The 26,760-nt window shown below is 40.7% G+C and overlaps 1 protein-coding gene across 1 annotated transcript in view; it reads left to right on the forward strand.

Moving 5' to 3' along the window:
* The first annotated feature begins 5,044 nt into the window (after nt 1-5,044).
* The window catches only part of map3k22 (mitogen-activated protein kinase kinase kinase 22), a 41,836-nt gene continuing 20,120 nt past the window's right edge, over nt 5,045-26,760 (forward strand). The window contains exons 1-4 of the mRNA XM_023266310.3: nt 5,045-5,425; nt 18,626-18,709; nt 19,410-19,457; nt 25,430-25,539. Of these exons, the coding sequence (XP_023122078.1) occupies nt 18,691-18,709; nt 19,410-19,457; nt 25,430-25,539 (177 nt within the window). The 5' untranslated portion in view covers nt 5,045-5,425; nt 18,626-18,690. The remainder of the gene's footprint in view (nt 5,426-18,625; nt 18,710-19,409; nt 19,458-25,429; nt 25,540-26,760) is intronic.

The raw sequence follows: 26,760 nt of genomic DNA on the forward strand, positions 1-26,760 counted from the left end.
GTGGAAGAATGGTGTTACATCTCTCCAACACCTACTTTAATTTGTCATTTGGAAGGGGAAGGAAATTTGTACAATGTGAGAAAGCACCTCTATCCATTAAACCGACTTTCACTTGCAGGCCACAAACCTCTCTCAAATTCTCCCAAGTGATGCTGCAAAAACCACAGAGGCTCTTTCTTACACACACATTCAGACTGTTACTGTTCATAACAGCTGCATGTGGTGTTCATCCACGCCACAGTTTAACAGTACAGACACCTACAAGCTCTGCAAATCCGCAGAGGGATGCAAATGTCCAATTGATATTCATTGCACTCAAGCAATCTTACACAGACCAAGGGCATGTCTGATCACAATAAAACAGTGCTGTGTGGAACTAATCTGAAGAGAGTGGTGCTGGGGCCAAGGTCAGTGGAGCATTAGTTATTCTGAACATGAGGTCTAATATGCTGGAAAGCGGAGACACGACTGCCCAGGGTTGTGTTTTTGTGACCATTGCAAATTGTTTTTGAGGCACAGGTAGCCTCTCTTCTCGGCTGCACAATAAAAACAGAAGTGGGGATAAATAACACAGTCATTCATTTCCTGAGTCAGTGATGCGCTGCCACATGTTTACTGCCTGTTCGTGACAAATATGAGCGACTGTCTCAGTCACTGTCCATTAGTCTGGAGCTCACGTCAGCTCGCTTCCTGATTGAACACAACATGCTCTGCACGCAAATGAAAGGATGAGTGGAGTCTCAGCTGTCCAAATATGACAGTGTTGTAGGTTTCTAACACACATGTCCTGCTGGTAATGGTTCAAATAGATACAGTGACGGGAGGAATTTGATTAATGATGATGATTTGGTGAGGCTTTACTAATTAGTAAACTGTCAGGGATTTTACCTTGTGGTTTAAACAGAAAACATAAAAGAGCAATGTTGACAGATACTAGAAGCCCTCTGAGATCAAGAGAGAGCTGTTAGAAGCAGCACGACTGCACTAATGAGGAGTACATATCACTGTGTGAAGTACTAATGATCACTACCTGAGAAAATGCTGCTACTTTTGCCATCAGACACTTCATCTAGTCTTCCAAAACGCTAAATTATTGTAGTTAAACAAAACAGCTGATTAAAGAGGTATAGAAAGGTCCATCATGGAACAGTGCAACATCTGCCGACACTGCTGCTGTCTTAGTGCATAAAGTGTGGTGTCCTGACAAGGTAGAGGATATGAGAATCTCCAGATTAAAGCAAAGTTTTGCTAAAAGTCCTTCAAGTTTTTTTTATGTGGCTGTCCACAAGTGATCAGAACCTACAGTATGTCACAATGGGTGGCTCCCTTACTGTGTTCTGTATCTGCACAACTACTTTTCTGCATATCGTAATAGCCTGATTGTATCTCTGGTAAGATCAGTTTTGTTAGATCATAATGATGTTGTTCTGTTAATAAAGAAGACATATTGACTATCCAGAGCCACGTGCTGGAATTAAATAAATGAATAAAGTAATAAAATACAGAAATATTTGATTAATAAATCAGATTTTAAAGGTTAGCTCTGTTCTCTTATGAAACATGATAATATAGACTTCATCTGGCCCTGAAGGTCTCAAAAATCATCAACTACATATACATGAAAACATTGTATTGTACGCAAAATGCAATATTTTCATGTATATAGCTGATGATTTTTAACAGCGTTGTCGGGAGCTTTAATTTAGACTTTTTAGCCAGACTTTATTAATCCCCAGAGGGAAATTCTACTTTACACAATTTGATTACATGTTCAAAAAAATAAAAAATCCAGAGATGGTTTGAATCCATCTTGTGCACTGCTTAAGTAAATTACTGAAAGTTTTTAGACATCCCCAGAATGTGCCTTTAAATTTTTCCACACAAAATACTGCAAATAGGATTAATTCTACTTTTAGTTTTAGCCCAGTTTGAAATGGGCTGTTTCAGTGTTTGTAGTTTCAAATCCAGCTGAGCTGCTGCTTCAGGAAGAAGACTCTCCCTGTCTCTGTGACTGAGGCTGCGGTCCAGTATCCATAGTATGTAATATGTCAGAATGTCCCAATACATAGTATGTCAGACACAGCTTGCCCAAAATTCCAGGATGTTCCTTTATGTTTGGACAGATTTGCAGTATCTAAGTCAGCGTGCTTTTCTGGCCGTTCTGATCCACAGTCTTCTGTGCAGCTGCATCACATATGTCTGCATGAGCACAGACAGATGAAAGCTCATTTTGCACTACAGATTGTCAGCGTTTAAGACACACAGTTATGACGCAGTAGTATGCATTCAAACTGCATGAAGCGGTGTGTACTTTGTATAGGCAGCTGTACTTAGAAGAAAAAGAAACGGTATGTGATTTGGAGGGCAGCCTGTCAGAGGCAGATTGTGTGAAACCAAACCTTTCTATCACTTCTGCCTTTCTCTCTGAGTGATCATTTTACATGGAAGGATATTAGACATAATATATCTGCTTTATACTACAGGGTTGTGGGCAAAAGTAAAGCATTGTGTGAAGTAATTAGTCTGGCAAATCATGTTTTAATTTAGCTAAAATCCTGATAGCTTTGATATTGTGTTTGAGAGAATTTGAAATCTAAATGTCAATGCCGAGACAGCTGAAGCAGTTTGTTAGCTTTGGTGGAGAGTCACTGAATTTTAAAAGTTGGTGACTCACGTTGCAATAACATTTGTTTCCTTTTTGGTAAATTCAGGGATAGCTCATTCGTTCAAAGCCAATGGAATGTTTTATTCAGCTCATGATTCATTGTAGCCTGCATACGATTAGTTTGCAAGGGCATTAAAGTGATTAAATTGTGCGTTGTAGTGGATAATATTGTGTCATCAGCCTGTGAAATAAAAACATAATACTGTAGTATGCGAATCCATAATGTATCGGATATATGTTTGCTAAGCACACACCTGGAGGGTCTCTAAAATTTGCAGAGACTAGTCAGTGGTGGAGCTCAGAGTTCAGACAAAACAAGATGAAATGGTATTTAGTCATTATACTGCTGGAACCAGCTCCTCTTAGAACTTAGATTTACCCCAAATTTAGCTATTTTTAAAAGTAAGATCAATACAGTTCTTGTTTCCAATGCTTTTCATCAATCATTTTATTTTGTACATTTAAGCACTTTTATTCACTTAATTTTAATAAAATTTTGTTCATATTTTATTGTATGTTTTATCTTTTACACTCACACATTTTTGCATCTTTTCTTTTTGCCATTAATTTAAATTATCCTAAGAAAATTTGCATGCATTTTATTCAGCTTGTCTATACTGTTTTTCAAATGTATTTATTGAGATTAATTCATTTAATTTTATTCATTGTCATTTTGTACTTTACTTTGAATGGTCTGTGTGTATGATAAGGTGTTGTAAAAATAAACTTGCGTGGGAGGTATAATCTGGTCAAGGGAGGGGCACAAATATCACCTCAGGTTATAAAATCGATGGAAAATAACAGTGAATAAAACAGGTTAGTCCACTTTAACTTGAGTTATAGCATGTGCTCCTTATGGGCCGCAGTTCAGTCATTATGCAGTGTATGACGTAATGAAGCAGCAGTCCTGTCAGTGTATTCACAAAATCAGAATTTCAAAAAAAAAGTCCATTAAGAAATAGGCAAATATCAAATATAAATATCTAGTAGATAAACAGAATATATAGTTGTTGCTATGAAAAATGTGATTTAGCTTATTTAATGTATTAACAACTATAAAAACAGTAGAGTGACTCATGTTGTACATCTACTTACTGAACATTTGCAAAAATTTAATGGCTTAAAGTAGTGCAAAAAGTACATACAAGGTGTAGTTGAATGCAAACATGCGTAAACATGGGTAGCAGCATGTTGCAGATCTATAAATTTCCTGTTGGCGATCTAGTTGTCATGTGTTGGCTTCGGGGATGACAGAAGTCTTCAACCACTTTCTTTGCAGACTACCCAGCCACAACAGTGGCTCCGATAACCTCCGAGTTCTAAATAATTAGTGGAGAAAATGTCTAATCGAATGCTCAAAGAACATTTTATGAAAATTTGCTTCCCACAGTGTTACATGTTGACATGAGAAGAATGTTCTCAAATCAATAGTCAAAAAACATTTTCTAGATTTGGACTTCAGATGAGTAAATGCTCTTTATAAGCTGTTCCTGTGCTGCTAAATATTAGCAAAGATGGAACATTCTGGCTGCAATGTTCTGATTATCTTTTGGGGTCATTGAGGGTCACTGAGGGAACACATGATGGATTCTATAAAACGTTCCCACATTGTTATGTGATAACAAAGGGAGAACCTTCTCAAACCAACATTCAAAAAATATTTTCCACATTTGGACCTTAGATGACAGAATATTCTTTATAGGATATTCCCATAGTGAGATATTAACAAACTGGGACGTTTTGGGGATGTTGTTGAAGAAATGCATATTATAGAATCTATAAAGTGTTCCCACAATGTTACATGGTAACAAAGGAAGAATGTTCTCAAATCAATAGTCAAAAAAAATATTTCCAGATTTGGACTTCAGATGCAAGAACGCTCTTCATAAGCTGTTCCTGTGCTGTTAAATATTAGTGAAGATGGAACATTCTGGTTGCAATATTCTGATTCAGTTTTGCAGTCATTGTTGAGGGAACACATGATGGAATCTACAAAATGTTCCCACAATGTTCCCACAGTGTTACATGATGACAAAGGAAGAACGTTTTCCGTGTTTGGAGAACCTTGGAGCAATAATAGTCCAACAATGTCCTCACCAGACTTTTTTAGAACATTTTTAATTATTTCAAGAAGAACACTCTGGGAACTACAAGAAAACTTCAAGTTGAAAATATTGTTAAAACTTTGCAGAACTTTCTCATAACCAATCTAGCCACGCAGACTGGACAGCAAACAGAGCCGGTGTGTCTTGCGGTACCTCCCGGTGTCCACACGGGGGCGCCCCTCGCTACACTTTGCCGCCGCTGCCTTGGAAACGCAGCTCCGGAGAGCGTCACCACTTCCTGGAGCTCACGTTGTTGCTGACATCAGAGGCGCAGCTCCGGGAGAAACTCGGCTCCTCTCTCTCAGTGTGTGTGGAGACGAGCGAAGCGCAGGGCGAGAAAACTTTCCTCCGATCCCCGTCTTGCGGCTGCACTTTGTGCCGCTTCAGCCCCACCTCTGGATTACTTGCACATCTGGCGGGACGAGACCTTTTCGTCTCAGGTCTCCTTCAGCTCGTTTTTCTGCGCTCCAGCACAGACGGAGCGCAGTTTCCGGATATCAGAACCACTGTTTTGGGAAGATTTGCTCCTCATCTGCTGCTGGGATTTGTCCGTTTTCCTTTGTTTTCCTCTCTGTGATAACTTCCAACGCGCAATCAGCTCATCTTCACAAATCCTGCAGCCACAATCAGAACATGGACACACTAAGATAACAAGGTAAGAGTCTTTTTCCTCCTCTGTTTGTTTGTCATGTCTTGTTTACAGCACATCAAAAGCAAGAACAACATAAAAGAAAAACACTTGCAGCTGTTATGACTTCTGTGATTAATGCTGGAATGGATGTGCTAATAAACCACAAGCATGTGCAATCTACTTGCTGATAGCAGCCCTGTTGGACAGGCCTTCTTGCAAGTGGAAACTGTTACTTGGACAGCCTCCAGTGGATTTCAGTGCAACTGTTTCTGTAGGGAATTTGAATTTGGACAAAGAAAAGCCCACAATGAAGCCTAAAATGAAGCTTCACACGTATAAAAGTCAATTTTCTTCCTATAAGAGGAGATGATTTCTTGCTGGAATAGAAATTTGCATGTGGTTATCGGTGGTTGTTTCCAGCTCAAAGTCCTCTTTAGATGTGGTTGATTGTGAGATGTGAGGGATTTCTGGAAAGTCATTGTCATCATCTGCCTGTAGACTCATTCATGTCCTTTTTTTTTTCCCCATCCTGTTGTCACTCCTCCAAAACCTCTGTGATTCACAGCGGTCGGTCAAACTGGTGTTTTTGGTGAGAGCAGGAAGCCTCTGTTCTTGTCCTGAAAAGTCCTTCACGGGTTGATTTTTCTGCCAACTGTTTCCATCCGCTGCCGGAGTGTGAAAGTGATGCAGGTGATCCAGTGCTTGACGTGTGATCCTGAGACGATGTGCCAAATTAGACTTTAACGAGGCCGTCGTGTTCATGGAGTCAAATTAATACGACATGCACTCGCAGGACGGAGCCTGAGCAGCGAGCTGATGGATGAGTTCATCAGCACTTTGGCGTGCCCTGGGGCTCCCAAGTAGCCTTAAAGTGAGAGTCCAGCTGTCAAGTGGAAGCCACCCACAGATATGGTTGGTGTGCCTCCAGCAAAACAAGCCTTTTTGCTGATAACAGGACTGGATCCCACAGTAGATGCCACCAAAGAGAGGCATGGTGGGACTTTTCTGCTTCATAGATTGACTTGTTGTGAGGTTGATTTGGTTTGAAGCCTTTCTGAGAGGGCATCTGAGGTGTGTTTTCCTCCTTGAAAGCAGTGCGTGGAACAGATGTGGCTCATGAGAAAGTTAACTCTCTAGCATGCTGCTGTCAACTCTCAGGACAATCGACGTTCTGCAGGCCTCATGAGCTGACTGTCTTAATTAGACTGTCCACTCTTTGAATGCTGTGCAGTCATGCTCTCATGTGCTGCGCTAACAGAAGCTTGACCACCGGCCAGACGCCCACTGACCAGAAGGCTGCTGGTCAAAGGTTACGGTGAATCATGTAGAGGGAATGATCACGTTGTCTCGAGAAGCCTGTTGAAGACGTTGCCTGGTTAGAGCAGCAAACAAAACAAAAAAGTTGCTCGTTAGTTGCGAGAGAGTGTCACATCTTGTTAACCGGTCTAAGATGACACAGACATGTCTTCTTCACCTCTGCTTTACTGGAGATGTGGAGTTTTAAAGACATGCAAGATGCTACGAATTGCATTTTGGGAAATGTAGTCTCTTTTTGGAGCATTCTTGAAACTATAAGTCAGGTTTTATAGAATTGCTGCTGTTAAATTTGCTTTTTTTATTTTTTTAACCCCAAATCAATAGAAAGACATGACCCAGTTGTGACTTTAAAGATAGGGTAATCTCTATTAAAATAACAAGCTATTTTGTGATGCTCCAAAGTTAGTTTAGATTGTCCTGATTTACTTCAATCTCCTTTGCGATACTCGTAAAACTTAAGCCTGAAAAATATTTGATAATACCACCACCGTGCCTCACTGTGGGAGAACCAGACAGCACACCATCCATCAATCAGAGCTTTTTTGAGAAGCCAATCTGAAGTAAAAGACTCAGGAAAATCTCCAGGCTTTGCTGAGAGACTCTGAGGTTGAGAGAAGGAGAGGATTGTCTTGTCTGGTGGGGCAAAAAAAATCAACTCTTTGGTCTGCAGAGATGAAATACTGGCTACGTGGACTGTGTCATCAGTGTTGATAGATGCCTGTTTTTCTGCAACAAACACTTGGAGGCAGGTCAAAACTAAAGTAGCTATAAGAAGACATACAGGAATGTCTTTAAACAATCAACAATAGGCATTGATCAATGTGTTTGTTTTTTTCAGTGTTTTCAGACAGATATTTGGAACTGATAATTTGCAGTAAAAATGACAATCTTTGTATCTAAATCTGCCTTTGTTTGATTAAAAGAGAACTTTTCAGCCCTAATCCTTCACTGTTGATAGGTTATTACTTCAAATACTGTGAAGAGGCGGCATCAGAGTCAAAGTGGTAGATTTTTTAATTAATTTATTCAATTGGAAATCGTTTTTTGAAAAAAAAATCGCCATGCAGATAATTGGACAAATGGTTATTATCTGGTCCAGACTGTTAATCTGTCAGCCTAGTCGACTGTGTGTCCAATAATAACAGGCATGCGGTCATCAGTGCAGTTTCAATGGCCCAACTTTGCTGATTCTGCAGTCATAAAAGAATTAAAAGAAGTCCCTCCCTACTGTTTGTGTCATCTCCCTGGATTGCCGCCTTACTTAAAGACACTCTGCTTTAAGTTGAAGAACCTGACTCCTTGTTTGAACTGTAAATCTGTGAACCAACACCAGGGTCACAGTTTTCCACAACAGCTTGTTTTGCCGCTACGAAGACAGACTGACCCTGAGCGAGTTCAGGTGTGCTGTGCGTGTTGTGGCACACCCCAGATGACGTAAAGCAGTAAGTGCTGACAGTAGCGCTTATATATGGTGCTGGATTACTGCTTTGCCCAGATATTTCAGCCTTTTATTTGCTGTAAACGTGCACACGGTTAGAACATGTTACCAGTGACGTGGTAATGTGGCTAGAGGCAGAAAATACGACTTTGATCGGATTTGAATTAAGCGTCCAAAATTGTATGCAAAAACTGCTCCCTGAAGTGAGTCTGAGTCCCTTTTCTTTATCTGTGAAAGTTCAGTGAGGTCCAGCCCCCGCTGCTCCAGAAACTCAGAGGAAGTTGTCCTGATTGAGCTTTGTCTGCACGGCCTGTCTGACCGTAAGGACAATGCCATCAGCAGCAGAGCCTGAGGCTGCAAGGACGACCGGATGGACAACATACAGCCAGACTAGGTCATGCAATAACACCGAAGACAAATGTGTGTCTGCACGCAAAACACCACAACGGGCTTTTCCATGTCAGCCGGTGCTCGTGTGTTTAATGTGTTATGTATAAATAAAGAAGCGAGGCCGGTTTGTTGCAGAGATGTTAAATGGAATCGACAGGGGAGCCTCTTGAAATTAAATCATGAAATTGCTTTTTGGTTTCTCATTGTCACACTCACGCAGCCTCTTGAGTATCAAAAGCCCAGAGCTGAGACTCTCTTCGTGGATAAACAGCTTGGTGGCAAAGCAGACGTACTTTCTTTGCTTTTTCCTGAACCCACAGCTGTTTGACATTCTGTCTCCTGAAGCGGCTTTAAGTCCATGAGCCGGTTGTGCATGGCTGTGTCTGGGTGGAGAAACACAGTGAATGAATGCGCTTGTAATAGCGTGCCGTCTCATAATGGAAACAACAGCTTACTTTTCGGATTATACAGATTCCTCTCGCTGGTGAATATGGTTCTGGTGATCCTGGGAGTGGATGCATTGTGGACGGCATGAGAATCGCTCTTTCTCTTTTGTTGTGTGGTTGATGGTAATGGCAGAGAGATCTACTTATCTCTGAGCTAATAGAGCTAATAGAGCCATCACTTTCACTGAGGAGGATCTTCTTACTCTGGAGCCTGATAGTACCTCTGGACTGAGTTAAATAATACATTAATATCCACTATTCGTACGCCCCTGTGGGTTCAGATGAATCTACTTTTTCTTGTTACCACTACTGTCTGCTTGGAATAGAACAGGTTCAAAACACAGGCGATGAAACCAAGACTTAAATCTATGGTCAGTGGGCAAGTTGAATGGTGCAGACTCAACTTTTGGTCTCTACAAAGCCCAACTTTAAAACCACAAAGCAAGGCTTGTGCCATACTAGCAGTTCTGATCAGCAGATTCACGTGTTACATGTAAATCTACAGGTTTACATGTTAACTGTAAAAACTAGACCAAAAAAGTATATATAAAGCACTGAAAAATAGTAAATATTGTTTAAAACTGTTATTTTACAGATTTTTCATGTTATTTCAATAAACATAAAATCTAGCAAAATCACAGAAAAAAAGTATTAATTTACATGTTGACTATGGAAAAAACAGGTCAGAACACTACATGCATTTTTAAATTTTTTTTTAGAATTTTTACAGTAATTTATTCTTTAACAGCACGTAACCATAAAATATGCAGTATTACTGTATTTAAATCAACTACAAATATATATTTAAAAACATTTATTTGTTGTTATTTTTACTATTTTTGCAATTTTTGAACTTTACAGTGTTCTACAGTTTTTTTAAACATATTTTGCCGCACCCTTGCTGCTATATTTTAATTCTATTTTGCAGTATACAGTGTGTTCACCATCGTAATGTAGCATTTTGCATTTTATTGATTTTGCTCTAAACACAAAGAACGACCGAGGCTGATATCATTAGTTTTGCAAATATTTAGCCATGTACCTTGGACTTATTGAAGGTTGATGAGTACTACAGTCACTCTAAAGTGAATGAAGTAAATTTATGATTATGTCAGACTTCAACTTTGCTAATTTAATTATTTTTTATTGCTATTTCCTCTTCGGGCCTGTAGGATCAATTTATAGGAACCCATTTTATTTATTGTATGCAACTCTGACTGGGCAGAGATGAATTTGATTATTCTTTTTGTATGTAAGTATATAATGTTCACATTAGACGCTGTTCTATGTATTATTAAGGGTTTTATTTATCAATCAATGTTTTTTTGCCATATAAATCTATCCTCATAGGTACATCTACAAATGAAACCGACAAGATTTTGGAGTGTATATTTTTTTGTGAATTAAGTTTATTCCTTAATGGGGTATAGACACACATGTCTTATTAATCTCCCCTTAATATAAAGAAGTTTGTGGTACATTTATGACTTCTCAGTATTTTTTTCCCTCCTTCCTATATGGTATTGCAAACTGTCTAATAGTAAAACTTTTAGCCTTCGTTCCTTCCCTATATCATGCAGGGAATGCGATTTGTTGCAGACTTGCAGCCACTCCCCATTTAAGATGTCTTCTCTTTGTCACGAACTGTTTGCCTGATGAAGATCTTGCATAGAAAAGTCAGGAATGAAGGTAGTTTTGTAAGTTAGTTGGTGTGGAGGAGTCTGTTTAAAACTTCTGTTCGGCTCATCGCTCTCCTGCACACCTGTCTCAGGAAGTAGATGTGCGAAAAAATCCTTTTTCTTTTTCTTTTTTTTAAACTCTGAGTGTCTGTACCAGATTTTTTGGCAACTTATCCATATTGGTTGAGATATTTCTGTCGAGTCTGAGTCAGAAGTAAGTGGTGGAGCAGCTGAGTAACTGTTGCCATCCCTAGAATTTGGCTGAATTTCAAAGCATTTTCATGTGAGCATTTGTAGCATTTCTGTCCTCATTTGGTTTTGGGGCTGTTGGATGCTGAAAACAAGCATTTTAGGATATCATACTGGGCAAAATGTGATGTCTGTTTCTCCTTTATTGTCTGAATTAATCAGTAAAGAACATAATCCTAAAATGTAGCCCTTAATGAAGCTCATTAAGACAAAGAGATCAGTCAACATTGAGTCATCGGCACTGTAGTGTCTCTAATTGTACGTTTATTTACAGTGGATACAAAGACGGATGCAAAAATATTGGCTTCACATGAAAAGGGAAATTCCTTTATTTGAAATAAAACCTAGATTTAGTGCTGGATGACAGGAAGAGTGCTCTTGATGTGCTGTAGGAAGGAGTTATTAAGCTTTGTGTCCCGTTGAAGAGCTTGGATCTCCTCTCAGCGATGACTCCTGCGAGACGAAGCAAGGGGAGCCAAGGTTGTGATAAATGAGCGCTGGGGCCCCACATGGAGTGATGTTCTTCCACCCACACACACTTCTGCCAGCACCCACAAGTCCTTAAGAGTGTCCCTGCACAGAAAAAAAGAAAGAAAAACCCTCAGCAGGCTTATTGAGCAAGAGGACATACGGTATTGTCTTACTTCCCAGAATGAGCCGGCGGAGCCCCTGTGACTCATGTGGGGTGGCCACAGCTCAGTGTTGGCAAGCGTTCAGCGGACAGGACACCCCCGCCGTTGACCTTTTAAAAAGAGTAAGTCGCCTAAATAGCCGCGGCTCACTAATCACACTTCATTTCCTGCCTGAGCTGCGATTCAGACAGTCTACCGGGTATTATGATGTCAGGCATCTGACACATTGTATGTGATCTCACCAGCAGTCCAAATTTATGTTTTTGCTGTATTTTGGATACAGCAACCCACATTATCAGATTTATCAGATCAGAAGTACATGAATGACTCGGCAGTACTGCTAGCATTTTGCTCTATTGCTTTAGAAATATGGATGCATTAAGCCTGCTGTTGAAGGTGTGCACTGGCTCCCATTTACCTCTATATGATGTGGAAATCAATGAGCAGACTCTTGAAACTCTCTTGAGTTTTGGAATTAATCAGAATGAATGCAATAATAATGTAAATAAGACAAACACTATGTGCAATATCACAGACAATACCTCCATAGAATGCAACAACCTGATATGTGCAATAACGTGACCATATTCTTATTTTATCTATCTATCTATCTATCTATCTATCTATCTATCTATCTATCTATCTATCTATCTATCTATCTATCTATCTATCTATCTATCTATCTATCTATCTATCTATCTATCTATCTATCTATCTATCTATCTATCTATCTATCTATCTATCTGTTTGCAAATTAATTTAACTGCAGTAAAAACTATCTACTACTACATCAAAAACTACAAAAGTGTGTGTTAGAGTTGGATAGAACCAAGCCGTCTGTTTTCAGTTTTCATGCTAAACTAACCTAACCTGTCATATTTATTGACAGATATGACAGTGGTGTTCATTTTCGTATCTCTCAGCAAGAAAGTAAATAAGGGCACTTCCTAAAATGTCTAAACACTCCTGTTAACGACAAAAAAATGAAAACACACTGCCATGCTGCTTAAAACCTGCTGCCAGTCCTGCTCTTTAACTCTATAAACCCATTTTTTTGCTCCTGTCATATTTTTAGTCACTGTGGACTCAATATTCACTGCAACATAAAGTCCTGCACCTCTATAGAAACAGTACAATCATGACTAGAAGTAGAGAGAACTTGAACAGGTCTGTTGTGCCGTATGACACAATTATAATGCCAGAAGTATTTTTTTTTTTTAAAGACAAAACAAAACTTTAATTTCTTTGACTATTTATTTTACCAGGATTCAACATGTATAACATTTTACCAAATGCCCACGTGTTAGAAATACTGGGAAAATGGTGTATTCACATCATATAGATATTTTGCTTCTTACATTTTGGTTTGTTTTGTCTTCTGTCTGCCCTCTGTGCACAACCTGCAGTTCATCCTAAAAGTTCCATGATTTTTTTTTTCCACAACTTTTTATTGCACTAGAATAATTCATGGCGTCGTAGTTCCACTGAGGAATGTAGAATTCTTTATTTTTTACAGATATTATGATTTTAAGCTGAGGTTTGACTGAATTTCCTCACAGAAAAGCTTGTCACAGATGAGCAGTTTAAGGACCACTGGAAACGTGAAAATCCAACGATTTTTTTTCTGTTTTTACTGTTTTTCCTTCTTACAAATGGTGGAATTTGGGCTCTTTTTTAAAATAAAAAAAGACAACGTGCCTTTCAAATTCACCAGCAGGTTTTGGTCTTCAGAGGGTTAAACCATTTTGTCATTGATGCTGATTAATATGCAGATTTTCCACCGTGAGGAAACTGGAGAATCGTCATGTTTACTGTCAAAATTAATTAGTTTCACAGCTGTTTATGATGAAAATGTAAGCTCTTGGTGCCTTCAGTGGATCAGCATTCTATAGCTATAATATCTTTAGAAGACTTCCGTACATGTGCTCATCTCTCACCACCTACTGATGTCCGTTCCTCTTTACGGATCACCTATTTTAGTATTCAGACAATGTTTGCTTGAGAGGGGAAACCCAGTGAGCCCCTTAAGGTCAGAGGCCGACCTCTGAAATGGAGATTTCTCTGGGACTCCTCGAGAGTGATGTCAGACATGAGGTCATACTGCTCGGGCCACCAGGCAGCTGGAGAGCAGACCTTCCTCTGGTCTGGTCTGAGGAGGGGGGGCGTTTCCCTCGGAGACCCAGGCCAACAGCACAGTGTTTACTTGGTGAGAGTGATGTAACAGAGCTGAAAGAGGTTCGTATACGCTCCATGATCGCAAGCATATACGTGCTGACCTGCACAGTCTTTGGCTGCAGCCTCCTTTTCGATCATTCCAAGAAAAATAAAATCTCAGAGTGTGATTTGAGGCTCTGCTGCTTTGTCTGATTCCCATCAGCCCTCGTGTGAAATCCCATCCCGTGCTGCTCTTTTTGCCATTAACTTTCACCGGTCATTTCAACTCTCTCCCCTCATGTTGTGACAAAGAAGAGGCCTCTGCCAGTGAAACATTAGGACTGGTGATTTTATCCACAGTGATTGAAGTACGTCTGCGTTTTTTGGTTTTTTTTTGCTTTCTGGTTCTCCCTCGCAAACGGTCGAGCGCTCAGACAGACAGTCTTCTCCCCTGGAGGACGTGTGGCTGCTGAGCAACAAGAGCGAGCGGCGATTAGCATTTGATCTTCAACGAGCGGGGCTGTCACGTCGCCCGCCTGCCAAGGAGTGTGTGGAGAACTGGGCTGGCGATCAGTGGGCACCACTAGCCTGGCATCACGCTGGGCAGAGGGGCGAAGCAGATGGGCCATCTGGTGACTTGCTGGCAACGCACAGAGGCTGTTCTGTTCCTGTGCGAGTGTGTGTATATATGTGTGTGTGTGTGTGTGTGTGTGTGTGTGCAGCGTCAACAGACTGGGCGGCGTGGTGTTAGGAGACCACCTGTCTTGTGGCTGTTCTTCATCTCTTTCATGTGTGGTCAACAGCACCACACAAGCCTGATACAGAGCTTTATCATATTTCCTCTCCTCTTCACACTTCACCACCTTATATCAAACACACCGAACACAGTTTACCCACATTTAACGCTCATATTGTGACATATTTAGAACACCCTGTTATCATACAGTGGATGCCCTTGAATCTTTTTTTTTTTGTGCCTGCGCTGCATGTTTTTTGTTCTTAAGTTGTGGCTTTCCAACCCTTCTGCTCTTGTGATTTGTGTGCACTGACAGCAGCGCATTGTGTTCAAACCCGGCCGGCACCCTGTGACTCGGCCCCTCAGGCTGTAAATTGCTCTGGTGGCGGCCTTTTATTGCTTTTATGAAAAGTTTTCTGGGCTGGCATGAAGAGAAAGTGTTTGTGTCTGTGCAGACAAGCATTTATCTGTGATGTGGATGTTGTGGTACTGTACGCGCTGATGTGGGACTTTAAAAACACATGGACACTGGAGATAGCCAAACAAAAAGTAAATGATGCTTTAAGACGTTAAATATCTGGGGAGAGTTGCCAATAATCTCTCTAGAGGCTCTTTAGTCTTTTTCTAAGGAGCTGATGTTGACGTTTGTTGATGCTGCGACTCCCACGAGCTCAATCTGCCAAAGAAATCTTAAACTTATTATTTTTCTTATTTATTTTTTCTCTTTATCACCATTATTTTTCATTAAATCACACATCACCTCATATTGGGACTCTTCTACCTTTGAGTGGAACTAAGCAATTAATCACGTGAGTGCAAAAGTACATCACAAAACATCGTCACAGCAGCAGAACTGAGGCGTTTGAGTCAAACTGCAGCGCTGACATCAAATGTTGGCTCTGTCGCTGAAACACTGCGAGTTTTAGACTGTAGTCACTGACAACAGTAGCTGTGATTCTGTGTTGTCTGTGTGTAGCAACAAGCAGCAGCTAGTTCTCAGATCACTCAGCCACTGCAACCTGTTAACCCCGAAAGAATAAAACTGCACCTTATTCCTTGGAGAAAAAAAAAACTGTGCAGAATCAATAAAATGCACCTGTGACAAGATGATTTTCAGACATCGAATAGGATCTAAAATCACTAGAAATAGTATTTTTATTTAACCGGAATTGTTACAATGGATGAAAAATAATTGTAATATTAAAATAAAATCAGTTTAATTTCATTTCCTTCAGATTTTCTTTGTCTCCACAAGTTTCTTCAGATAATTTGCAGCAAGTCACTTTAAATACAGATTGTGACTAACTGTGGAGGATCATCTAATGTTGACCTGCTGGGCTCCAAGCATTGTGCCCACATGTGCCAATAGGTGAGTTTGAGATGAAAATAATAATTAAAATCCCCCAAATGTATTTTTGAACTGCAACATCAACAACACCTATGAGTCAGCTGCATCTACATCCTCTGTGTTTACTTAGGGTTACAGTTTAGACATGGAGATCACTTTGGCTGATGTATTCTGCTACTAGTTTATGTTAAATTACTACAAAATAAAAGGTTTTTTTAAGCTGCTGTGTCATTCTTTGTTGATGTAGCTTTAACCACCTTGGTGGATACTTGGGTCATGAGTTATTTTGGGGGTCAGAGGCTGAAAAGTTTGGGAACTTCTGGCTTAAGTTGTCAAAATTAACATGGATATTGATGCATAGTTGACTTTAGTGAGGCTGGGTGCGCCACCATATAGAGGTGTAACGGGCCAGATTAAGCCCCCGACCAAGGTATACCTGTTGGCACATAAAGATTAAGCATATTAAACTCTTAATTAAGTTATTTAGTTTTGTTGTTTTGTTTTGTCTTACAAAGACATCATGAAAGAACAGAAGTAGAATGCCCTTGAGCTAATTACAATTGAAAAAGTTCAAATCAAAGGAAAAACTGAACTGGAAACCAAGAAAAATTTATGCTGTAAGCAAAACATTATCAAAGCGCATCCACATTGGCTGGTGTTACTTTCAATTGTTTCTGTATAACAGATTTCAGTATAATAGCTCTTTGTGTCATCTTTGATTTGTGCCTAAATTAAGATTGACTTCATCTGTGCACCATAAGTCATCTTTATGTCAGCATAATATGTCTACATCTGTTCTAGCCCTGGGGTATAAACTAGCCTTGGCCGAAGTATACCCCGGAGTATACAGCTGAATCTGGCGTGTTACACCTGTATCAACAACAAGTGTGATATTTACAAATTGAAAGACTGATATGATGTTAAAATACACTTATGATAAAATGTAAATAGCAACTATCCGTTTGACACACCTACATTGGAGCAACATGCAGTACAGTTATGGTTACAAATACTTTTGTATTTTAAATGAAATTGATTTTCAATGAAAGAGACAATAGCCAAAGTTAAAGGTGAATCTGACCGATAGCATTGTTTCATATTATCTGTCGACAGTGTTGTAGATAAAATCGCTATGAATCTGATGCTCTTAAATACTAAAACACTGACAGGTTGCTTGGCAAATGTATGTATTGGGAAGGAAGAAAGACAGAATTCTCCCTCACTCTCTCTCTTTTTTAAAAGAAAATTACAAGAGTTACTTTTAACCTGGAAATGGATGCACATTCTCTTTCTTCAAAAATAAGCAAGCATTTAAGTAATTGATTCTGTATAAATGAATAATATGTAAGTAGATAATAATGTAACATTAGCTTAAACTAAACTTATTTTTATGATATTGCAATAATAACATTGTTGTGAATTCTCCTGGCCACAACAATCGTGCAGTGAAAATGTCATATCTGTAGGGCTGAACGATATGCAACAAAAGAAAAAGAAAAAAGAAAAACAAAGGATCATATTGCCATTATTCTGACAGCTATTGTGATGTGAGTCACAGTTTTAGAGGAAATAATGATTTTTTTTTTAAATTTCATTTCTTTCTTTTACTTTTTTAAATAATTTAGAATTAGTGAAAATGTGAATTTTTCCACAGTCTGTACCAAACAAGCATATTCTCTTATGTCTGGAAAATATAACTGTAGCTCCACAGTGATTCACTGTGGTTGTATTTTTTGGCTAATTTTACCTTTTTTCAGAAAAATTGCAGCAATTTGAATATTGCGTTTGATCATATTGTTATACTGTCAATAACATTTCAATTAGTTGTTCACCCCTAATTTGCCGTCTCTACTTGCTTCACCTTAATCACATTTCTGAAGCCTTTCATGGCTTTTTTTTTAAACTGCAAATGGGAACACGGCAGCTCATAAACCACCGCACTTATTTTAATATCACAACACACAGTAGTGCAGCTGTTTCTCTAGTTCCTCTTCCTCTTTTGCAAAGCCTGCATTCAAAGAACAAACAAATATTTCCCACAGTGTTTGTATGAGAACCATCTGCATGTACCCTATTACAGGATGTAGCATCATCTTTAAGAAGCGTCACCATTTCAGCGGCCTGCAGCATGAAATGATGGTTTCCTATATGTAAACAGTGTGAGATGGATTTTTGGGAAGCAGTTCACTCTGCAAAATTGCAGCATTTTCTCCTTCATTCTGCACTAACTGTGATCAGTGGAACACAAAACGTCACAGGTGAAAGACTCTATTCTGGATCGTGCTATTATGGGATGTGACAGCCGCTTTTCTGCTGCGGCTTAATGCACGAAGAAGGCACCGGCTTTGTTTTGGAAATGCTCGTGATTTTAACCTGAGGCAGGTGGCGAGGCAAACGCCCACGCCTGCCTCGCTGCTGCATCGTGGGATCTCAGGGGCATGTGGCTCCTCCGTCATCAAACGCCAAGGAATTCCCTCACTGATGCTGTCTGGTGGTTTTTCCGAGTGGCAATAAAGAGTCGTGGGGGCATGCAGAGGATTGAGTTACCAGCATCAATGCGGCTCTCTGGCTGTTGTGTTGTTATTTTTCTGCCAGCGGTTTTCAGAAAAAGGATATGTCAATCTCAAGAGAGCGGGTTAAATAAAGATTAAATAAATAACAGGAGCGGTGACACCGATGTGGAAAATAAACGCTTTGTGTTAATACTACCACCTGCGTCCTGTTTTGTCAGTGTTTTTGTGCAGTCACAGAAATATTATTACCGTGCCAGGCCGAAGGAAAATGGCACAGTTCTTGGATGTTGACACCTTGTTGTTTTTGTTTTTCGGCTCTCAGGGTGAAGTCTTTGCTTGCCGAGAGAAGTTGAGCTCTGCGCTCGAGTTCAACAGGGCCACTTCCTGATGATGACAGTAAACATGGGTGAGTTGCATTTTGAAAGCAGTTTCGCCGTACACTATACATACACAAACGTGCACGCTCGCATGGGATACACACAAACATACACGCCGCTCGCACTTCCCCCGGCAGGAACAGTGCAGAAAAAAATAACACGTGCGAGAGAGGATAAGTGTTGGTTCCAGATTGCTCGTTTTGTGCACACATATTTGGTCTTTTTACATTGTTTTTAAGCAAACACGTTGTTTTTCCTTATTTTTTTAAAAGCTTAAATAAGACGTGGACTCTATGTGACCACATTTCTCCATAAAACATTCCAAGTATTCACAATTCCAGTAATGCACATTTATTTATATTCACACTTTGTAGGTGTAAATATAAATAAACTATGTAGGAGTGACCCTGGAAAGAGACATGCACTTGTATATCTATGCAAAACTCAAGTCACCCACACACACATACACACATTGTGTTCCTCCGTACAATACCAGTCAAACAATAGCTTCTCTCTGGTGGTGTATTTGCATGTGCACCGGACCTGGAGGCCTGGAGGAGCTGTTAGTCCCGGCGTGTTGCTAGATTTGTAAACAAAGCTCAAAATATCAGATCAATATCTTTTGTTCATTCTTTCCGTACAAAGCCAAGTGCAATACATCACCAGTGGGTATTTATTTCAGACCTGTTTCCACTTTGAATCAAAAGCATGTGAGCTTTGTTTTCACAGATGACGGTCTCCAAAATGGACCCGGACAGCAGCACAGGAACTCACAAGGTAAATCCTGATTTGCAGAAATGAAACAGTAGCATTGATTTCCTTACACTTTCTTGCCAAAAGATAGATGAGTACCACTTCCATGTCTGTGTGCTAAGTCAGTAACACCTCAAGGTGCTGAGCCAAAGTCCTTATTATCAAATCTCACCATTTGGCAGTCATCAAGGGAACATCCTATGTCAGTCATTTCAGGTTAACAGGATCAGGCTCCCATTTAAAATAATGGGAAATTAGCTGAAACTACAGTGTTGATGATCACTGTTACATTAAAACTGCATGTATAGAGTCACCAAATCTGATAAGAACTGCTTGTAAATGTGCTGAATTTGTCCAATAACAGAATTTGAAAAAGCACTTTCCCCGCAGGTCAAACTTCCGCTAAAGCCCCTTTCATATATGCCAACCTTTTCAATAATCTGACAGTATCTGAATGTGTCTAAATGAACACCCTGCTAACTGTTCCACAAAAGTTGCGTTGGCAATCTTACAACGTAGGACCTAGTAACATTTTCCTATCACTTTCAACCTGGCACAAGTCTGAGCTGCATGCCGTTACATTAACAGAAATACGTGCACAAGCGGCAGTTCTTTGAGTTGTGTGGAGTGATTTAGAGAAGGCTTTTTCCGCATTTCAGTGACAACACTCGTCCAAGAACATCACAGAGGGCAAAGTTTGTGTGCCAAAATCACAACACACCTTCCTCATTCACTTCTATTCGGCTAAACACGGAAACGTCCATTATAACTATAAAACTTTACTGTGATGAAAGCAAATACTAACAGCTCAGATTAATTTTATTTTTTGAAAAGACATTATCAGGAGCTGAAGTTTAGTTTTTTGCTTCCAGCTGTTTGTAGGAGTCTTTCCTCGTAGTTTATTACCTGCAGCAACAAACAGCAGCATGATCGATGGATAGAGTTTTCAGTCATAAATAAACCAGCGTATTAGTTATTTGAACACTTTTACAAGCTTCTTTTTAGTCTAGATTTTTTTCGCAGCCTTCAGACATTGAATGGAAATATTGACAGCCATTCCCCAGTGACAAGCCTTAAGGCATAGACCTTGTACAAACATTAATTGTGCAACTATTGTCACACACTCACAGTGCGCCACATTACATCAGAGTCATTATTCTTTGTGAACGATTAACTAAGGGCTTTAAACATTACACCCATTAGGTATTTAATTAGCTGCAGCACAGTTTCGACTGAGCAAGGTGTGTTAGAGTCACGAGGTTAGAGTGTGCTCGGGCTGTTATTGCTGGCGTGCGTGCGTTTACGTGTTGTGCGTCAGAGCTCGGACCGAACTGCTGCTGCAGAGTGAGGACACGTTTGGCTCCAGCTGCTAATCCTGCCGGATGCCTTTGCCATGATGTGTCTCTCTGCACCAGGAAATCCCCTCAATGTCTTCATTCAGGCAGCCTGCCTCAAACACACAAACACACACTCAGTCGCTGCCTTGCTGGTTCTTACACTCTTTTGGCCTGCAAGTTGCAGCAACGGCCTCTTATAAAGTCAGTGCTTTTCTCCTCCTGGTGCAAAAAGTGTGCACCTTCTCAACTCTTTTAGCCGCTCTGGTTTGAGCAGCAGTTACAGGGGAACGTCTCCTTTTATGTAAACCGTCTCGGACTTGAGTTCCTGCTTCATTTCATCCACTGCCACTTTCACACTTCCCAGCTTTAGCTTAAAAAAAAAAAAAAGAGAAAAAGATGCCGAGTGATGATGCAATAGCCCAGCAATCAGCCTCCATTGTGTAATGTTGCTCACTCTGCCTGGCTTCCTGGAATTCCCCCTTTTTCTTATGCTAGTCACATTTTACCCCAGACACAATGAGAAGCTCAGGAAATGAGCTACAGGTATCCCAATCTATCAGAAAATAAAAAAATGAACCACTCCTGTTGACGTGAGGTTCGTGAAGTTTCTGCAGCCGGCGTGCGAGGCCGCTCCTGGCAGTGATGCATGGTTAGTGGTGTGGGAGCTGGTTGCTTTCCACTGTGCTGGTGGTTAGCCTTGGCTGCCCTCGGCCTGGCAGTGGAAGTGGACCAGGCCCGAGTGATGTAATAACTTCATTTACAGGCGGCCATGACAGCCAGCTCGCTGCACCACCACGCATTTCTCACACTCTCACTGCCCCCTTCACCATCCCACCCTCCCACCGCTGTTATCCATCCATAGGGTACCCAACAGACCTCAACCGCACACACACACACACACACACACACACACACACACACACGGAGATACACATGCCGGCCTCTGTTTGTTTTGTATCCTTGACTGCGAGTGCACAGAGCAGTGTGGAGCTCTGAGCCTGTAGAGGCAGGACTGAAACAACACGTCACCAGAGACAGAGGCGGCGATAATGAGAAACGAAGAGAGATGTTTGCAATAGCTGGTGTTGAGTTTAAATGTAAGGCTAGGTTTTGCAGAATTAAGCAACGTCTCGATTGATGGGAGATTAATCAATATCAACACTTTAATTTTTCCGTCTAGGATCTCGCTATCAGCTTTCTCCACTATATTGAAACATTTTGTATGCAATTAACTAATCGACTGGGACAGAAACACATCAGTTTGCTTAGTAATGGGAACTATCATCAGCTGCAGCCTTCCTCTGATGTAACAACACTAAACATGCTGCACGCTTCTTTTTTTTTTGTCATGTAATCAGGTTGGCCATGGAAAAACGCTCTTTTCCCTCGTGTCCATCTTTGACTGATTCAATCAAAAATCCATTAATTTCCTGACGTGGAATAACACGGTTAGCCCAGCGCCGTATTCAGAACAGAGACAGTGATTCAGTTCCTTCCTGCTCGCAGAGGACAGGCCTGGTCGAGCAGTTAGTCATCCACCACTGCTGACAGCATAAATTATTACCAGCCGAGCCTCTTCTACGAGCCCCAGCAGGGAGTTTACAGTATATAGCTGCTTTTTGATTGTGGAAGGCAACATTGGGGATTTATGTGGGTTGTTCACATTTGTAGATCTTTTTTGGTTTCATTTGTGTGGTAGGAAGACCCCAAAAGTGACTCACCTTTTTCACAATTACTGTTTCGCAAATAAACACCCACACGTGCCATTATGAAGGTGTTTCTACAGAAAGGAATTAACCAGTTTGGTAAATTCTCAGCATGACAAGAAATACATACTGGACTGTCTGTAATTAAACTTAATTTGCAGTCGTTCTGCAGTATTCACATCGTAAAGCATCATCATTCGTTTTCAGAATGTCAGCCCTCCCCTCGCTCTCGCTCTCTTTTCACTATTTGCACTGTGGGTTGAGATTTTGTGGGTGTAACTTTTCTTATCACTCTGCATTATTCAGTTTCTCTGTAAGCAGAGGGAGTGTGTCGTACGGCAGAGAGCAGAGATATGTCATTTCTCACTTCGCTCCTGCTGCTATATTGGGGAAAGTCAAACAAGACGCCCACCTCCGAGGTTTTAGCCGCCGATGTGGTTTGACCCTTAGCCGATGTGACCTAAAGAGAAGTTTACAGGCCACAGGTGAAAGTCGGCGGTTGCCAAGAAACTGAAAAAACATCTTTGAATAAAAGGCTGCATGTTGATAAAGGTCAAGCCTGGAGGAACTTTCAAGTAAAGCTGGATTTCACTTCAATTTTCAGGAAGAAATGAGATAGTCATCTACTTTAGAAAGTTGAATCCACACTTTAAACACATCCGTGGTTAGTTCAGAACACTCAGATATATTAATAAAACAGCCTTATGTGGTCTGATTATCCCACTATTGGATGCTGTTAAACAAAATCTCACTTTAGACGACCGGTTAGTTCAAATTACAAAGCTTGTTTCTAGCCCCAAATAGTGTAAAAGACTGCAATTACATTTGTAGGTTTATTTTACGAACACCATGTTGAACTGCATCCAGGTGTGTAACTGCAGAGATAAACAGATTCAGGCATAATTTATACAGCTTGTTGAAGTTTTCTCCGGAAAATGTTGCAAATCACAAGCCTCAGTGGAGATAAACTGGCCATTTTCTATTACCTGTTATTTCATACGGCCAATCTGATCAACCACATTATTATCAGGGTGACACTAGTCTGACTCACCGGATGTAGGATGCCAGTATAAGCCACTGCACATTTTAGGCTTCTTCCTTCCTTCCTTCTGCTTTCTGTCTGTTACTGTTGTCTTCGCTATGGAAACAACAACCTCCGAGCAGCATCCTACACTGAAACTTTCAAGTATTGCCAAGGACGTGGATTGTGCAATGAAGCAGCCCTTCAAGTTTTTTTTTGCAGCGAATTATCCATTTTAATCGCCTCCCTGCATGCAAATTTTCCATCAAATCTGTTCCATCTCTGTTTTGAGGGAACACCAAAGCTGTCCTTCGCTTACCTCCGCCGACGATGACTGTGATTGGTTCAAAGAAATACAAACAAGTAATAGAAAGACAGTAAGGTGCAGCCAGACCATTATGTCCTTCAGAATGGTCTGGCAAAGCGACACAAAGCAGATCAGGTATCGGCCTGATTCAATGTTAACTTCCTCGTCTGTGTCATTAAGCCACTGCGTGCGTCCGTTACAAGTCGTTGGCAGTTTTTGGTCCACAGGGATCCTCATATTACCTTCCAAATAAATGATCCCAAGGAGTGAGGTATAAAGATTTGAATTTAGAAAAAAAGAGAGCACAGCTATTAGATTTGGAGGTATTGTGAGAGGAAGAGCTCAGATTGGTGCATCCCTAATTGGATGTTTGCCCACGTGACCCCGGGTTGAACCCAGCGGACTGTCCTGCTGTCGGGGAACAGCTGGCCACAAGAGCCGTACAGTGGGAACGAGATCAAATGGCATCTCAGACCCCATCTGCTCCCCGTGTTACTACCAGACGAGCTATGCGACGGACATTCCCAGTGGTCCTCCACACACACAATACAAACAGTGATTCATTAAAGAGATTCATTTAAAGAATGTGGTCTTTCCTGCAGGTGCTGTTTTGCGCCGCACACACCTGGCCTGGTTTCCCCGTGAACAGTGCGTGTTTTTATAATGAATCCACCGCGGGCTCATCTGAGAGGCAGGCCGGGGCCGCGGTCAACCACCTCTCCTTTATATTGTAATCACCACGCTCAGATAATTGGTTCTATTAAAGTCTCTTGATATGGTAATGTCTGACACGCTCATCTGCATGATTGGCCCTTTTACACTTGAGAGTGCGTTTGGCAGCGAGCGGAGGGAAGTGAGTAACGGAGGACTGACGAGATTGTGATGCATTAATGAACTCTGCAGACCTGACACGTTTCCCCTTAGAAGGTGTGAATTATGAATCCCAAACATATTTGACTCGCTCTTGTTTAGCCCGCAGCCACTTTGATTCTAAATCAGTATTCGACGAAAAGGGAAAAGATCAGTCTTTGTCTGAACGTAGTGTCTCTGGTGATGTGGGATGAAATATTCCATGCTTAATAGCTGAGCTCCAGGCGACCACGTTGCCCTCTGCGGCAGGTGCTCATGGACTAGATACACATCTTGCATTATTAAACACCTTTGCTCTTTCGCGGTTTTTGTATGCAGAACATAGAGTGTGATCACCATTGTTCGGTTCATCCAGAGCTGGGAAGATTTGGCTCATGCAGAGAAAGCATCTATTTTCTAGGTGTCGTCTCTTCTCACAGAGCACATGATGTTCTTATCAGGTGAGAGAGAAAGCCCTGGATTCTTTCCATTAGTGGAACTTCACAGATGACATCAGAGCAGGAAGCTACAGACCAGGTGTTGCCTCATCGCTCCGTCTGAGCCAACACAAACTCTCACACAAACCACATGACGAATGATCAGACCAAATCGGTATCTGTTTCTGAGGCTTTCATCACTCCTCTGTGACATTTCCAAAGATCCAAAAATGGTTAAAATGACACAGTTAAATGCTAGGCTGAGATCAGTTCCTTATCTGTCTAACCTTAAAGAAGTGAGAGTGATTGCACATAACTGTTGTTGTGTTTTGTTTTCAGACGACGAGGAGGCTCTCAACTCCATCATGAAGGATCTGGCAGCTTTGGGCCGCTGCTACACTCTGCAGAACAGCCACAAGCCCAAGAGCAGAACTTTACTCTACAAACAGGTACACATCGCATGCAGATGTGCTGTTTTAACTCTGCTAAATCTGTCATGTATTTTTAAGATACGATCCACTCACAGCAGGATTTAAAGTTGGCTGCAATACGTTTGTATTTTTGCAAATGTAAATGAGTGTATTTAGCCATATTTTGATAATATAATCATTGATTTGAATGTGCTGAGCAAATAAATAGACATCAGGGATCTATTTCCACAAGTGTTTTTGAGAAGGTTCTGTGGACTTGTTGAAACCCCCCCCCTTTTTTAAAAACTCCCACAACCGGAATCGGCTGATATGATTTCAGTCTGACCGCAGCTGCTGTTCTTGCTGAAGCAAACTATAAAACTTTTACAGCCACTTTCCAAGCTGCGAGGGAGTTCCATACGAAAATATCACTTCAGTTTAAAGCTGTCCTGCATCCTGCTCAATTGCAATTTGTTTAACCACACACAGTAGTTTCACAGCAGCGTAACCTTAACTGTCATTTTGGGTTCGCACACAATACCTCAGCACCGCTTCCCGTTTGATTTTTTCCTGCTGGACTGACAGTTTGCGGGCTGCCAAAGTCAGGTGAAGGTTTTCGCGTAGTGCTGAGGAGAAGCTTATTCGAGAATGTTACAGACGCTAATGTGACAGTGGGCTACCAATCAGATTCACAAAACTCCACTCAGTGACAGTGACGCTTGGTGCTAAATTGGTGATTTCTATGCAGACGGATGCAATAGCAACATTTGATTCTCTTTCATAATGTTACTTGTCTGCTGGAAGTGGCACTAACGTGTCAGAAAATGATAGATAGCAAGGGATTATTTTGCTCTTGGAACTTGTTATAATTGATTATAAAAGAAAACCCTAAATTGTAGACCTGTTTCTCACAAATTAAGTGCAAAACTTGGATATTTTGTAACCTTGTACAGTGTAATTTCCCATCTTTTTGGGTCTAAAAGATTGAAAGAAACAGAAATTGTGTCTCTATAATGTTACTAGGAGACAGATAACATTATTTGGAAAATAACAAATTAATCAGTGGTAAAAAAAAAAAAAAGGTTTGCCGTCCAATAGAACAGCACAGAAACTAAAGTGGCACATTTTGGATAGCTCATGTTTCTCCTTCACGGAGAAACTTTACTGTTTCTAGGATTTAAATCCTCTCAATCACCTTGTGCAGCTCTCAGAAGTCGTTTCCTCGTGCATTTCTTCCCTGTCTGTGGAATGATAATTGGC

This window comes from Amphiprion ocellaris, chromosome 22 (genome assembly GCF_022539595.1).
Source record: "Amphiprion ocellaris isolate individual 3 ecotype Okinawa chromosome 22, ASM2253959v1, whole genome shotgun sequence".
NCBI lineage: Eukaryota > Metazoa > Chordata > Actinopteri > Pomacentridae > Amphiprion > Amphiprion ocellaris.